Source organism: Dendropsophus ebraccatus, chromosome 12 (assembly GCF_027789765.1).
Source record: "Dendropsophus ebraccatus isolate aDenEbr1 chromosome 12, aDenEbr1.pat, whole genome shotgun sequence".
Classification (NCBI taxonomy): Eukaryota; Metazoa; Chordata; class Amphibia; order Anura; family Hylidae; genus Dendropsophus; species Dendropsophus ebraccatus.
Window position 1 is genome coordinate 51,369,166 of NC_091465.1, and position 17,518 is coordinate 51,386,683.

Genomic DNA, 17,518 nt, shown 5'->3' on the forward strand with positions numbered 1-17,518 from the left:
TCACATATTGTCTTTTGTTGTCCGCTGAGTGGCCGACTTTTGGTGCCAAAACACAGTTAGAGGTCAATGAGAATTACTAATCATGAAAGGAAACTGTATGGACATATAGAGCAGTGTAGTGGTCTCAGCTTTGGGGTCAAATTTACAAAAGTAATAAAATAGGATAAAAAACTGGTAAAGTTATTCATTGTGTAGAGTTGTACCCATAGCAACCATTTACCAGTGATTACCAGTGATTTACCAGATAGAAAACAGCAGTTTAAGTCACCTTTTCCTTACTCTCATCTACCAGACTTGGCTAATGCAGTATGTTTGTCTTTTGATTGAAGTAAAGTACCTGTTTGTAAAAGGTTTCAGTGTGAATGAAGGTCATCTCACTTGCATGCTTATGAATGACAGGGCCTGTTTACACTGAGCAAAGTTGGCAGAATTTCAAGCAGAGCTTGGAATTCCACCTGTCCCATTGCTTCAATGGGATTCCTCACTCTCCGCCGTTCTCCGCCCAAAGAATTCTTTGGGCAGAGAGCGGAGATGCACAAGAAATCTCATTGAAACAAGGTGTCAGGCAGAATTTCAAGTGGTGACTGAGCTGCGGGCTTTGATTGAAATTCCGCCACTATACCTGTATTATATCTCTGTTGGATATTGTGTCTTGAAGCACATTTGGAACATGTGTACCGCAGAGATCATGGAGCGCCCATTTGATAGTACCTCTGTCTGTTTCCCTGCAGTGGGGTAGTGACACTGATCCTGGTGTCTGTTTTGAGTGCATAACTTCTCGGGTTGAAAGCAGTTGCCCAGGAGCCCTGCCCATGTCAGGTGTTGTTACAACATAGTAGAAGTACACTGATTTGGTAGCCACAAGAAAGTAGGCAGCACAGAGGAGGCCCAGAGACTGCGACTAAGCAGAACTATGGCGGTGCTGTCAAGACAGAGCAGCAGCATTCACTGCACTGTAGTATCTGAGCAGTGTCAAGGGTCAAGGGGAGTGACAAAGGTCAAGGGGAATCACTATAGTTTAGTTTTCTTCGTGACACAACCCCTTTAAATCAGCCACCACTCAACCAACAGTACGTAAAGGAGTAGTGTCACAAATAAAACTAGGTATACTGATGCATTATGCTAATTATTTCATATGTACAAGTGTTTCTTAAAATGTATAATTTTGGAGATATAGACGCACTAATCCCTCTATGTGCTGCTTTGTTTTGATTTGTTTTGCCTTGTTTATAGTCCACCAGGCATCTACTAGGTTTGGCACAGTTCAACTGCAGTCACCTGATCTGTCCTATTAGTACTGGCAGTTAGTTTTCACTTCACATGCAAGGGGGATTGTGGGAAAGTGCACTGCATGGCAACAGCAGGGTCACAGGTCAGAGAGGAAACCAGGAAGTAATCAGATGTATAGGGTAGAAAAGTGGTACAACAGCACATTTGTTTCCCTTTACATGTATGTATGTCGTACACATGTGATTTGACCTACTTTGCTTCATGACACCACCCCTTTAAAGGATTTGGCCTCTATGAGAGTTTTTTTCTTTAAATGGTTTGTACAATAGGTGACATACGCCTATAGCATTAGCTTATTACGGCCTGTTCAACAGCCTTTTAAGGGTACAAACACACACACCGTAAACGCAGCAGATATGCAGCAGATACGCAGCAGATTTGAGGGTGCAGATTTGATGCTGTGTTCAGTTATTTAGATCTAATCTGCTGCGTATTTGCTGCGTATCGCAGCAGAAAATACGCTGCGTATACGGTGTGTGTGTTTGTACCCTAAAGCTCTGTCCTCGATCACTGGCTCATTGGTGCAGTAAATAAACATAACCCAAGCCTGACATCCCCTTTATAACATGGAGGCTACTGGAGGGGCACGTGGCCTGCAAGCCAGAAACAAGTGCAGGCACAGGCGCAGAGGGGTCTGAGTGACGATGTATGGTCACTTGCCCCCATGTTATGGATGGTACCAAGGCACGGATGGGCCAGCGATGGAGAGAGTGGAGGGTCAAAAGGCTGCTGATGAGTATGCTGTATATGTATATGTCACATACTGTTCTCATACATATAATTAAAAAAAATATCAGAGATTTTCTTGATGTGTTTCCTTTCTGTCTTAGTTTTTGTTTATTTTTCTAGCTGGATGACATGCTGTACAGATGATAGCATGTATGTATATGACAGCTGAGGCCAATGTTTGTCAGCAGAGGTTACATGCATTTATGACTTATTACTACTCCTGGGAAATAAAGCAAGACTATGGGGACCACCAGTACATCAGTGCTAGTGGGCAAAGGGGATTTATTAGCTGTCATGTTTGTTTTTATGTTTTATTACATCTTCAGCAGCTAATTTAATTTTTCAAACCCTTGGATAACCCCATATTTCTTGGTTATATTACAGTGCTCTAACACTGTACATATTACATGCAGTCTATTAATCGGTCAATATGCAGATACAATTACATTTGATGATGTCATTAACTCTTTCCCTTTGTTCCTTTTTAGTTTTCTCCTTGGTGACATGTGGGCCTGGGCTCTGCTACCAATTTTCCTGACAGTGTGGGCCACAGTAGGAATATGGGTGGTGTAAGTTATATTACCATGAGGTTTATTTGCTTGGAAATGTACCTTTTGCTTCCTTAATTAAATGTCCAACTTTAAATACTATTTTCTTTTACCTTTATAAGTTCTAAAATATTTTCCGGTTATTTTTTTTAAATACCTTTTAAGGCTATGTTCACACTATGTATGTGTGCAGCTGTATTTTATATGCGGCTGGAAATGTGCGGCTGAAACTACGGCCGTGGGAAAAAATAGACATGCGGCTGAAAACATACGGTCATTTACTTGGAAATCAGGTTCAACTAAAAATAACAAATAAAATCTTTAGAAAGTGATGCAAACACCTCTGGATGCATCTGGGAAAGCAGGGAAACAGTTTACATGAATCGCTATTACCGGGGTTTGCGATCCTCTGCAGTAATGCCGATGCCTCTCATGGTTAATATATTTAATTAATGAAACACATTTTCATTGTAATAAAGTCCCTTTCGTTGTTCAATAATTAAATTTAAACGAATCCATCATTTTGCAATTAAATATATTTATATTATAATATATTATATTTAATTGCACAATGATGCATTCAATTAAATTAAATAAAGGAACAACGAAACTGATTTTATTACAACGAAAATGTGTTTTATTAATTAAATATTAATTTGTACAGGAAGCTCCATTAAGCCGTTAATTCATATTGCCGGCAATAGAGCATTCTGTACTAATCATCACTTTACTTTAATGAAAACATCAAATGTTTCTTCTAATTATGTTATCACAATAGCATTATTAGAAGAAACATTTTGAATTATATGTGCGCTCAGCTGATTGGCTGATCGGCTGAGCGCACATATAATGAGTGGGTCCGCAGTACAGTGACTTCATTGTGCTGTGGACCAGCGAAGAGGACACATCGGGGTGAGTATACAGATCTCCCCACCCCCTCCCCAGCACTGCACCCATCCCAGTAAGGAAGGGGGGTCACTTAACCCCTTCCTTGCTGGTATGGGTGCAGTCTGACATCAGTCTAGCCTCCAAGGGGTTAAGGGGGATGCAATACATCCTCCCTTAACCCCTTGGGGGCCAGACTGTAAGCAGCGATCTGTAAAGATGCTGCGTACTGTAAGGTGCACAGCACCGCTCACAATGATGGGTGTTGTGCTCCTGTTTGTGTGTTTTTTGTGTGTTTCTCCCTTTTTGTTTTTCAGATATCGGTATCCTGTGGATTACGTCGGATTCAGTGGACTACATCGATGACCAGCGGTTGTTTGGTGTGTTTTTTTTTTTTTAATAAAATGGTCAATGAGGGGTGTGGGGGTGTTTTTATTTGAATAAAAAAAAATTTTCACTTGTGTGTTGTTTTTATTTCTTTACTTTATAGACTTAGTAGTGGAAGCCGTCTAATAGACGGAATCCATTACTAAGTCGGGGCCTAGTGTTAGCCGGTATAAAATGGCTAACACTAACCCCCCATTATTACCCCAGTACCCAATGCCACCAGGGATACTGGGAAGGGCCGGGTGCCAGTGGTCCCAGGGCGTCAAAATTGGCGCTCTTGGACTGGGGCGGCAGCAGGCTGGTAATATTTAGGTTGGGGAGGGCCTAAACCAATGGCTCTTCCCACCCTGGTGTTACCAGGCTGCTGTCACTTGGTTTTTAACCCGACTGGTTATAAAAATAGGGGGGACCCTATGCGTTTTTTTAAAATAAATAATAAAAAAAAACGCATAGGGTCCCCCTATTTTTATAACCAGCCGGTTTAAAAACCAAACAACAGCAGCCTGGTAACACCAGGGTGGGATGAGCCATTGGTTTAGGCCCTCCCCAGCCTAAATCTTACCAGCCTGCTGCCGCCCAGTCCAGGAGCGCCAATTTTGACGCTCCGGGACCACTGGCACCCGGCTCTTCCCAGTACCCCTGGTGGCATTGGGTACTGGGGTAATAATGGGGGGTTAGTGTTAGCCATTTTATACCGGCTAACACTAGGCCCCGACTTAGTAATGGATTCCGTCTATTAGACGGCTTCCACTACTAAGTCTATAAAGTAAAGAAATAAAGACAACACACAAGTGAAAAAATGTTTTATTCAAATAAAAACACCCCCACACCCCTCATTGACCATTTTATAAAAAAAAAAAACACCAAACAACCGCTGGTCATCGACGTAGTCCACCAAATCCGACGTAATCCACAGGATACCGATATCTGAAAAACAAAAAGGGAAAAACACACAAAAAACACACAAACAGGAGCACAACACCCATCATTGTGAGCGGTGTTGTGCTCCTTACAGTATGCAGCATCTTTACAGATCGCTGCTTACAGTCTGGCCCCCAAGGGGTTAAGGGGGATGCAATACAGATGTCAGACTGCACCCATCCCAGCAAGGAAGGGGTTAAGTGACCCCCCTTCCTTACTGGGATGGGTGCAGTGCTGGGGAGGGGGTAGGGAGATCTGTATACTCACCCCGATGTGTCCTCTTCGCTGGTCCGCAGCACAATGAAGTGACTGTACTGCGGACCGGCTCTTTATATGTGCGCTCAGCCAATCAGCTGAGCGCACATATAATTCAAAATGTTTCTTCTAATAATGCTATTGTGATAACATAATTAGAAGAAACATTTGATGTTTTCATTAACCCTTTAAGGACCGTGCTAACTTTCGTTTTTGCGTTTTCGTTTTTTCCTCCATGTGCTTAAAAGGCCATAGCACTTGCATTTTACACCTACAGACCCACATGAGCCCTTATTTTTTGCGTCACTAATTGTACTTCGCAATGACAGGCTGAATTTTTCCATAAAATATGCTGCGAAACCAGAAAAAAATTATATGCGCAGTGAAATTGAAAAAAAAAAACGCAATTATTTTTCTTTGGGGGGGGCTTCATTTTTACGCCGTGTGTCCTATGGAAAAACTTAGTTGTTATATATGTTCCTCAAGTCATTACGATTAAAACGATATGTAACATGTATAACTTTTATTGTATCTGATGACCTGTAAAAAATTAAAACCATTGTTAACAAATATACGTTCCTTAAAATCGCTCTATTCCCAGGCTTATAGCGCTTTTATCCTTTGGTCTATGGGGCTGTGTCAGGTGTCATTTTTTGCGCCATGATGCGTTCTTTCTATCGGTACCTTGATTGCGCATATGCGACTTTTTGATTGCTTTATATTACATTTTTTCTGGATTTGATGCGACCAAAAATACGCAATTTTGCACTTTGGGATTTTTTTGCGCTTACACCGTTTACCGTGCGAGATCAGGAATGTGATTAATTATTAGTTCGGGCGATTACGCACGTGGTGATAAAAAACATGTTTATTTATTTATTTATTTATTTTTATTTGTAAAATAGGAAAAAGGGGGTGATTCAGACTTTTATTAGTGAAGGGGATTTTTTATTAATAAAACACTTTTTTTTAACTTTCCCTTACAGTAATATGAAGCCCCCTGGGGGACTTCTATATACACAGTACTGATCTCCCATTGAGATCAATCCTGTGTATATAATAGAGCAATGATCCATCAGATTGGTGCTCTATTATAATGGTCTGCTGCAGACCATCTGAATAGATTGCCGAGCCGGGAACAGCGTCATTCCGACGCTGAGCCCCGGCCGGCTCATTAGGACGGATCTCCCCTCCGCGATCGCATCGCGGGGGGGAGATTCCCCACTGGACACCAGGGAGAGGGGGCACAGCTGCTATTCAAATGCAGCTGTCAGCTTTGACAGCGGCATTTGAATAGTTAATTAGCCCGCCGCGATCGGCCGCGCCGGCTAATACACGCGGTCCCTGGCTGCACTTAGCAACCGGGGACCGCGCGCTGCAGAGAGGGCGCACGCCGGGAGCCCTCTCTGTTTACTCTTAACGTCGTTAAAAGGTTAAAGTAAAGTGATGATTAGTACAGAATGCTCTATTGCCGGCAATATGAATTAACGGCTTAATGGAGCTTCCTGTACTAATTAATATTTAATTAATAAAACACATTTTCGTTGTAATAAAATCAGTTTCGTTGTTCAATAATTTAATTCTAACGAATCCATCATTGTGCAAGTAAATATACTGTCAAAAAATAAATATATATATATAAATATACATTTATTTATATATATATTTATTTTAACAGTATATTTAATTGCACAATGATGGAATCGTTAGAATTAAATTATTGAACAACGAAAGGGATTATTACAAAGAAAATGTGTTTTATTAATTTAATATATTAACTAATAGAAGCATCGGCATTCGGCATTATTGCCGGCTATTTTTGAAGTACTCCGTACGGACCGCCTGTCAATCCACGGCCGTGAATTTGCACAGTTCCAGCCGCAAACAATGGTCTTGTTCATTTTTTACGGGTCCGTTTACGATCGGGCTGTAGGCTCATACATAGTGTGCACTGTGCAGCCGTATATTGTATACTTTCCAGCGTACGCATGAACCGGAAAAATCCGGCCGATGATTTACCGCCCGCAATACAGCCGCACAGATACATAGTGTGAACCTAGCCATAAGCAGGCTCCAAAGCTCCTTCTAGTAATGTCTGCAAACAAACAGAATTTTTTTAGGTACACATTTGAATTGTGTTGGTATTCATGTAGTCATGCTACAGATTCAGCACGATCGCACGCTACCCAATAAAAAAACTGATATTTTAGACTTATAGTATACATTTCTTTCAGTACAAGAGTCTGTGGTAAAGGATGAACAATGGATGGTGTCTGTCAAAGCCATCTAATAAAAAAGGGCATGTTAAACATATTCTTCTTTGTTGTTGTCGCTTTGACATGAGAGCCTGTGGTGAAGGATGGATGACGGATGGCATCTGTCACTGCAGTCTAGTAAAAGATGTACACATTAAATGTATACATATATTTTTTATTATAGGAGTCTATATGTGTGATGGATGTCCAACAGATGCCATTTGTCAAGGGGTCAATTAGATTTTTTTCTATGATATCATACATATGTCTGGTTTACAGAACTATGTAAATGCAAAGGATCTGGTGCTTGACAAAGATACAGTATATACAGAAATGAATCAGTGCTACAACCTGACACAATTCTCTTGTTTTACTATTTCCCCAGGTATATAATAGCTGTGTACAATGGCTCAGTCAATGTGGCAGAGACTTTTCCATATATCAGGTAATTAAACATCATTTCACTTGGTTGAAGTATGACAACATTTAGAATTGCCTCCCCCTAAAATTGTCCTCCCTCCTGTCAATCATTCTGGAGGAGGCGGGGCTGGACTAAAAAACACAACAGTGGCTGAGGAGCAGGGTGGGTGCTGACAGTGACACAGACCTGCCTCTGTGACATTGTCAGCACAAAATAAAGTACACTCTTTACCAAGACACTGGATCACAGAGCAGCGCTAAAGGTAAAGGTGATGTTCATGAAATAAGCAACTGGAAACTGGTAATACGGATATATGCATATCTGTGCTGTCAGTTCCCCCTGATCCTGTCCATCATACCTTTACAGGCACATTAGAATAAAACAACAAGAATTATTTTTCTGTAATGTAGCGTTTTATAATAATGCATTAAAGGGTTTTTAAACCATTAACATTTCCCCTATCCAGAGACGTAGGATGGAGCAGGAAATAAATAAGACTACAGAACCAGACTACAAAGTGTTTGTTTGTTGTGTTACCATGGAGATTCATTGTTTTTTATGTGCCTCCTACTTCTTGCAAATGTAGCAAATGTATTAACAAAATGTAAGGGATCTATTACACGGGCCAAGCAGGGCCCAATCAACGATGTAAACAAGCGCCGATCTACTCGATCGGCGCTCGTTTACTGAGCATATTCCACGGCCCAACAATCATTTAGCGAGGGCTGCAGGGATATCATTACTGATGTCCTTGCAGCCCTTGTTTCATACATTACCTGTCCAGGCACAGGTCTGAGCTTACAGACCGCTCAGCCATTCACTGGCTGGGCCCGCCGCGGCCAGTAATTGGCTGAGTGGTCTGTCAGTTCAGACATGCCGCTCCGAAGCTGCTGCGGCGCAGGGCCGGGTGAAGGAGAAGACCTGCACCTGGACAGGTAATGTATGATGTTTTGAAATCGTTGGTCGCCCGCTGCGCACCGCTATGCCACGTAGCGACGCATAATTTTAGGTCTGAACCTAAATGAACAATGAGCATCGGCTGATCGTTCTCTCTATTCCACGGAGCGATAATCAGCCGAATCGGGCTGATTCGGCCGCTTATCGCTCCGTGGAATAGGCCCCTAAGGGATAGATTGACGGGGGATCGTCTACAAGATAAGACAGCACATGACTTGTTTGTAGTCAGTCACCATAGGACAACTATGCAGGGCTAGCCTGCTGTATCTCTCCTAAGTCATATTACCAGGATATACCATTAATTGATTAAGGTCCACCCTCAGGACATAAAGGCACCTCGTTATTAGATGGGAATAACCCTTCAAGTTATAGAATATAAAATATGCCTTTACTACTAACTAAAATGATCTCTCTTTTTGGACAGCACGTGCGGGTCCTATCCTCCTCAGAGCTGTATTTTTGCCCAAATTCTTAATGTAGGAGCAATGTTAGGTAAGTATTTTTTTTAGTAAGTTATTACTACTAAACGTCTAAGGCTGAAATGCAAATGAGGATAGCTTAATATGGTTTTAATGTTTTTTGTGCATTTCCCTTATTTCTCCATGATCCAAAGGACAGTTTATAGAAGTAGAAGAAAACTAAAATCGGACACTAAACCTGAAAGTTACTGATAGAAGTAAACGTATTTGTTTGCCTGACAGTCTGCAGGATTCTCTACAGCACCTAAAGCCAAGTCTTTTTGGAATCCGACTAAAAAAGAGGGGGGAAAGGGGTTTTCAGAAGAAGTTACACATTTATTTTGCCAGGATAAATGAATAAACATAATTATATAGTTTAGTTTTGAAAGCTATGCCAATACCCGTCCTGCAATCCCTGCAATCTGTTGCTCTGCGGTTCCAACATAGCAAAGTGAATTCTCTCCAGTCTCTGTGTTGGTATCATGCATGAGGGGGGCTGGCTGTATAGCTCAACTTACTAGTAAAGCCTGTCCTTTCCCCATTGTGGGTAAGGGTATGTGCACACTGAGGACTAGGGGAGGAATTGAAGAGGAAAGTTTTAAGCTTGAAATTGCTCGCCTATACAAAACTTAAATTTTGTGGAATTTAAGTGGAATTCAAGCTGAATGCAAGCAGAATTCAGCACAATTCAAGCCCCATTTACTTCTATAGGATTCCTCTAGCAGAATCTGCCCAAAGAATTTACATGTCTATTCTTTGGGCCCATTCACACTATAGAATCTGCACGGATAATCTCCAGCTGATTCTGTGTGCTCGTCTCCCTGCGCTCCCGGTTTAAGATCTGCCCATCCCTAGGCTCAATTCTATTCAGGCAGATTCCGCCGTCCACCCAAATAAGAATTGACATGTCAATTCTTTGGGGGCATGGCAAAATCTGCCTAAACATAGAATGAAGCCTATGGGCCGGCCAGATGACAGTTATTTCTGTATGAACACATATACAGGGTAGTCACTGACCAGGACCACTCACTGGACCCAGAATGAGTAAAGGTTTAAAGTGTCACTGTCGTTACAACTTTCAAAATCTAAATCAACAGTAGATGTGATATAAAGCAAGTTTCCAGTATATATTCATTATTTTTTTGTTGTTCTAATGCTGTAAAACAAAGCTGAACTTACCAGAAATCCAGGTCCAGTCTCCTGAGGTAGCTTTTTAGCCTTTTGCTGGTTGTAAAAAACAGACTAACCATAGGAGTTCCGTACAGTACAGAGAGTCACAGCTCAATGTGTCTGCCTTCTCTCTGTGAGTGCTCATATGACCTGGGATACACAGGACCTCCTGTTTTCTGATTCTTTGAGAAAAAAAATAACTAAAAGTTTGAAAGTTATAATAACAGGTATACTATAAATAAATAAATAATTATTTATACTGACTCTTTTCCCACTGAACTATACATGAATTCACTCAGCACCTTCTGATCTATACCATGATGACAAGAGATTTGAGTACATTTTCAGGCTATGATCCCACTACACATAAACAATGGCCATTATTTGGCACTGAAAACAACAGCCGTTGTTTTTAATGCAAAAATTGCATTGAAAGGCTGGAAATAAATGACATGAATATTAATATTGTGTGAACAATAATATTATTGTGTAAACAATGGCCGTTGTTATAATTGAAAACAAGGGCTGTTCATTTCATAAAAAGTATGGTGTGTGAACATAGCCTCATGGTGACAGGTTCCCCTTGAGTAGCAGACTTTCCTAGTTTCCTAGTGCAGACAACCCAGGCATTTGAGGAGAAGAGGGGGGAATGGATAGGAATAAGAATTTATTTTCTACTAAGAGTTCCTTAAAGTAGTAATTCAAGAGATTTCAGAAATGTTGTAATACCCTCAAATTATTGCTGTGTAAGATCATGTTAAGGAAAGTTGTCATTTGGCAAACGTTTTCAGATTAGGATATCTATATAATGCCCTATCCAAACTGAAGTAGAGGGCATAATTGTAGCTTATAAATAACACCAATTGAAATGTATATGAGGGTGAGTTTGAATGTTCAGGTTTTTAATTGCAATTATTGAATACAAAGCCAGGAAGAGATCATAAATCACCCATAAAGGAAAGACACACTTCTCTTTTTATATCCATTCCTAGATTTGTGGTCAATAATTGCAATTAAAAAATGAATACACCCTAAGGAATCATATAGGATAGATTAAAAACCTGACTTTATAGGAAGTGAAATTGCACCCACTAACTATCTCAGCACCTAAAAGATACTTCACTGTAAGGCGCCATGTACATGATGGGCTTCTATGTGATTAAAAGCCATTAAAAGCAAGTTATTACTGCTCATGTCATTTCTTGTACTGTATTTTGTAGTTCCTATGACTTTTTAACTTAGTTTAAAACACTTTATTTCCTAGCATGCTGCTTGGAAGAAGGTAGGAGTCATGGTGGATCTTGCATGCCTAGTGCTAGTAACATAGTCACCCTCTGTAATTCCCATGACTTGTCTCTGGTTTTGAAATGAGTTCTTACAAATAAATCATGTAAGTTAAAGCGACTCTGTACCCACAATCCCCTCCACCCCCTTCAAACCGCTTGTACCTTCAGATAGCTGCTTTTAAATCAAGATCTGTCCTGGGGTCCGTTCAGCAGGTGATGCAGTTAATGTCCTAAAAACAACTTTTAAACTTGCAGCCCTGTGTCAAATTGGCGTGGCCTAGAGTGTCTGTGCCCTAGGCCTGCACCACCCCTCCATCCTTCCTCCCTGCCCTCCTCATCATTAGGAACGTCTTTGGGTAGGATCTCTCCTAATTATCACTTGTCTGAACACTGCACATGTGTTGGATTGTTAAGGCACCTGTGCAGTGTTCAGACAAGTGATGATTAGGAGAGATCCTACCCAGGGGCATTTCTAATGGTGAAGAGGGGAAGGAGGAGGAACAAAGGAGGTGCAGGCCTAGAGCATAGACAATCAAGGCCACGGCCGTTGAGCACAGGGCTACATGTTAAAAAGTTGTTTTTTTTACGACAATAACTGCATTACCTGCCGTACGGACCCCAGGACAGATCTTGGATTAAAAGCAGCTATCCGAAGGTACAAGGGGTTTGGGAGGACAGATTGTGGGTACAGAATCACTTTAAACTATGTTGAACAAACTCATTTTAAAGGTAGACAAATATTTTGATTGGTATATAACATTCTGCACAGCAGCAACATATACCGTAGACTTTGACAGGGTGATACAGCTGTCCTGTTGGGTTGGGATACTAAGCATTTGCAAGAATACGGTTTACATAACTAGAACCCATGGAATCCATGCTGCTAATATATCTCAGGCCATTTCCACTTTATCCCTGCCTATTAGCTCTCCATGATTACCTGCTAGCACACCATTCTAGCCTCTCATCACTCCATCCCTGCATATACCACCAATCCATCCACCTCAATATCCTCATTCCACCAACACCCCCAGCCATACTGGCTCTACTGCCGTAAGTCCATTCCTTCCTGACGCTACTTCTCTACCCGCCATTATTTTATTCCTGCCCACTTCTACACTCATGTGTGCCACTATGCAGCTGGGATGCATAGACATCTTTGCATATGTCCATATGCAATACGCCCTGTGTAGATTGCCATTATCTGCCATAAAAAGTGCAAAAAAACGTATTGTTTTATGATTTGCTAATATGAAAAAATTGTGTCATAGAACAATGTCAGTGTCATAGAACAATGCTTATTCTCTTGATATTCTTTTTCTGTCAGTGATCTGGATCTGCGTTATACGGTTTCAGCAAATTAGAGATTATGGCTGCCATTCTCATGTCAATTCTGTGGGCCTGGCTATGGGATTTCTTTGTGCACTTGGAGCATCACTAGTTGGTAATTTTCAGGTGGGTCTTACAATAGTAATAGTATGTTATAATGTATTAGCACATAGAACAAAGCTTGTTATATGACATGCATTATAACATTTGTTTTACTGCAGCAATCCAACCAGCTGGAGACGCACCTTACTGGAGCCTTCCTGGCGTTTGTCATCGGTGTTGTTTACTTCTGGATTCAAACATATCTAACCTACAGAGTACAACCAAGACATGGCGGCTGCTGGATAGGACCACTACGGTTTCTCCTTACACTGTCTGCAACAGCATTGATTATTATGAGTATCCTTTACAAGGCAATGGATCATAGAAGTCATCCATATAGTTTCATAATCTCCTCTGTGAAGCTAACACAGGTCAACATGGTCAACATTGAGCAAGTGGTCTCCGGATAACATTGCTCTAAGCAGTAGGCCTCTTTTACATGAGCAAATTTTGCTTCCATATTACGTCCATTTTTGTGCCTTGTAATATGGAGCTAATCTATGGGGCTATTCACAGATTATGTTGCACATATTTTCATCATTTATGAAGTACACTATTGTAGTCTAATATGGGGGAGTAAAATGCTTATATATCTGTATTTCATCATAACTTTCATTTATTTGTATTTTTAGGCCAGGTTCACACGCTGTATGACAGCCGCTGTCTGTGAAGTTGATGAACTTAATTTCTTTTCAATTGGAATGCGGGCGCATTTGGGTGTGCCTGCATTCCAATTACCCATCGCAGACAATGTAAAGTGCGGCCGGAGCCATACTTTACATTGTCTGCACTGTCAGTTTTGTCATTCTTTGTGTGGCCGCATGGAATCCAGGACGGAGTGTATACAGAGTGTATATACTCCGGCTGGGATTTCATAGCAATTAAAGCAATTGGTAAATTCATTAAATAATGACCGTGGTTGCAAACCTGCAACTACGGCTGTTGTTTAATTAATTTAAACATTGTGTGAACTTAGCCTCAAAGTGTAATTCAGCTAATCAGTGTTGACTGTACAAAATACAGATGCTACGCTGCTGACTTGCATCTAATATACAGATTCATATCACCAAGTGCATTGTGCCAGCTCTAAAGTTTTGTGCCGGAGGAATAATGTTATGGGGTTGTTGTTCAAGGGTTGGTGTAGGCCCCTTAGTTCTAGAGGGAAATCTTAATTCTTTTGTATACCAGGACATTTTGGACTTTTGAATTGTTTTCTTCCAACTTTGTAGGAGCAGTTTGGGCTCAGCCCTTTTCTGTTCCAGCATGACTGTGCCCAGTGCCCACAGCAAGTTCTATAAAGGCATGGTTGGGTGAGTCTGGTGTGAAAGAACTTAAAGGGAATCTGTTAGCTCCCAGCCCTATCTAAGCTGCTTACAATGTGCTGTAGCTGGCAGTCCCCTAATGAGCATGGTGCTTTTTGGTAATTTTCTGTGCAGCAGATAATACACAATTTCATATCTCCTACTGTACTGAAGAGGCAAAGAGAAGTTGTTAAAGCGACTCTGTACCCATAATCTGCCCCCCCCCCCCCCCCCCCAAACCACTTGTACCTTCAAATAGCTGCTTTTAATCCAAGATCTGACTTGCGGTCCGTTTGGCAGGTGATACACTTATTGTCCTAAAAAATACTTTTAAACTTGAAGCCCCGTGCCCAACGGGAGTATCTGTGCCCTAACTTTGCACAACCTCTGACAGCTGAGCGAGCAGGAGGCCGGGCAGCATTGATTATTCATGAAGAAGAGGGAGGAGGAAGGAGTGGAGAGGTGTACCAGAGTGTCACACGAACAATTGCTCTGTGACTCTTCAGTACAGTTGGAGACATAAGATTGTACATAATCCGCTGCACGAAAAATTATTAAAAAGGCATTATACTAGGGGACTGCCAGCTACAGCACACTATCAGCACCTCAGGTAGGGCCCAGGAGCTTACAGATTCCCTTTAACTGGCTGCGTCCTGACCTTAACCCCACCGAACACCTTTGGAATGAACTAGAACAGATATTGTGAGCCAGACCCTCTTGTTCAGCCTCAGTGCCTGATCTCACAAATGCTTTTCTTGATGAATGGGCAAACATTCCCACAGACCAGCTCCATAATAATGCCTACGGGTTTAGAATAGGATGTTCATAAAGCTCCTGTAGGTGTTATGTGCATTCCCATTCCTTTTGTCAATCGATAGGGCAGAGCTGAGTGTTTATATACTGCATCTAGCCATTTATATTGTGTCACTTTGCTTACTATTCCTTAACACATTTTACTAACAGTGATTGTATTCTATTCCAAGCACATGAAGTCTGTAGCGGCCATATGTGAATGGATTTTAGCCATAATGTTATTTGTGCTATTTGGACTCTTCTGTGTCGACTTCTGGTATCTTGAAGGACATTTCTTTCATGTCAGGAAAAGGAGGGTGGCAATTCCCAATGAAGTTCAAGTTTCCACTGTCACCCTTAGTTTATAGATACTAAATGTTACTGAGCCACAGGACTATACAAGGATGTTTTGAAGACTTGAAGTCTACCATGGACAATATACAGAGGATTCTGAGAATTTCTATTTATTATTTGATCAGAAATCTGGACTTTTAAGCCTAGCAATATCGTACAAGCATTAATGAAGACTTGGAGCTTGGGCTGGAAGACAGTTTTAGTCTGGGTTCACATATATCTGGTATGCCCAGCCAACTGTTTAAAGCATTACTGTAATTAACAATACTTGGTGCTCAGCCCAAACTTTTGACAATTATCTGAAATATCAAAAGTTTTGTTAAATGAGAGTATTGTTTTAATACCTGGCCTGGACACATCTGCAGTTGTGTGTTCTTTGTACACCTATTTAATGTCTACAGTCAGAAAACTGATGCCAAAACAGCTCCTATAGGAAGCCATGGGGCTGGTGCAGGATCCAGCTTCCCTCTTGTGTTTCTGTACCACATCGAGAACTCAGGCTTGTATTTAATATATCTGTCACATACATTTCAGTACAACAAACAAAGGACTAAACCAAATAAAAATGTATAAAAATTCATAAAAAACATCCCTGGAATCAGGCACATGCTGAGCTTGGTTCACTAAAAATGCAGATGAATGAAAGGCAATATTCCTAAATTTGTAATGCAATTTTCTCACAATTTAATTTTTTATTTTATTTAGTAAGCTTGTGATATAGCTCTCTATGATCTGTGTTCCATGGGACCTCACCCATCAAATCTTTTTTTGCTGTCTCTTTTATGCATAAACACTGCCACTTTTGTGCATATTGCAGTACAGTCCCTTTCACTTAAATTACACTGAGCTGCAATGCCTGATAGAGCCCATAGACCACCATTTGGGTGGTGCCATGTCTAATAAGACTATAGTGGGGCTAACCCATTGGTCATACCACCCTACTGATTACACATTGTTTGCATATCCCAGAGATATACAAACAATGCTAATATTCTGAAAACCCACATAATATTATATATACAGTATATAGAGCTTGTAGTACAGTAAATGGAGCAAAGTGAGATAATACTGACTGTAACTCATGATAAGTACTATAGTTATTATGACTATAAGTAAATGAGTAATATAGTGTAATATAATGTATGTACTAGGTTACTTATTAGGTAGATTAATTATTTTTATATGTAAACTAATTAAGTGGGGTTATCCTGTGCTATGAAAACATCTCCACTTTCTTCCGTAGGCAGCACCACTCATGTCTTCAGTTTGGGTGTTGGTTTTGCAACTTGGTTCCATTGAAGGGAATGGAGCTTAATTGCAAACCGCACCTGAACTGGAGACAAGAGCGGTGCTGTCTCTGGAAGAAAGTGGCCATGTTTTTGTAGCACTGTATAACCCCTTTAAAGTCATTTTCGAAGTTGAGCTTATACTTTAATCATCTTCTCAGATGAACAAGTATCCACATGGTACTCTAAAGGCTTTATTGTATGATACTAGCCAAATAAGTGTGAACAAGAAGAATTTTTCATGGTTCATATTTCACATACATTTCACCTTTCAGCTTTGTTCTGTAAGGTAAACATTGAACAGTACTGTATAGTATTACAATATGTTATATGAATTGTCAGTGTTTGTACAGGGAAGCTTTGGAGCAGCTGCTGAAAAACAGTGGCCTTCAAACAATTGTCTAACAGATGTCTGGGTCATGAAAAAAAAACATGTGCTGGATCTCCAAGATGCCATTTCTGAATTTTCTCCCTGGTCAGATCAGTTGGGGGGGGGGGGGGGGGTTGGGGGTCTCCACCGATCAACTTGTTGCCCCCTATTCTGAGGCCAGTGAATAACTTCATGAGACAGAAAAACACTGTAAGGCATTTTCTGTGTACCAGATATTTGTAGCACTTCCTGCCTTATTGCTACCTCTATCTTCCCTAAGCAGCACAGCAGCACTATCACACTTAATATCAAGGACGAATAACACTGTAACATTCAGCATGGATTCTACTGTAGTATGACACTATTCAATTGATGGTCTATGTATCTTAAGGGTTGAGTATATTGAAAGGCGGGGGGGAACG

General features: G+C 40.9%; 1 protein-coding gene across 4 annotated transcripts in view; it reads left to right on the top strand.

The window, feature by feature from the left end:
* The window catches only part of TMEM150B (transmembrane protein 150B), a 35,667-nt gene extending 18,472 nt beyond the window's left edge, over window positions 1-17,195 (top strand). For 2 of the 4 annotated variants that reach the window (XM_069947629.1, XM_069947632.1), the window contains exons 2-7: window positions 2,508-2,588; window positions 7,656-7,715; window positions 9,073-9,140; window positions 12,890-13,017; window positions 13,113-13,290; window positions 15,258-17,195. In XM_069947629.1, coding sequence (XP_069803730.1) covers window positions 2,524-2,588; window positions 7,656-7,715; window positions 9,073-9,140; window positions 12,890-13,017; window positions 13,113-13,290; window positions 15,258-15,454 — 696 coding nt within the window. In that variant the 5' untranslated portion in view covers window positions 2,508-2,523 and the 3' untranslated portion in view covers window positions 15,455-17,195. Of the gene's footprint in view, window positions 1-1,358; window positions 1,373-1,413; window positions 1,451-2,507; window positions 2,589-7,655; window positions 7,716-9,072; window positions 9,141-12,889; window positions 13,018-13,112; window positions 13,291-15,257 lie in introns of those variants that run through there. The other 2 variants (XM_069947633.1, XM_069947631.1) reach the window with 2 other exon arrangements.
* Window positions 17,196-17,518: the final 323 nt, after the last annotated feature.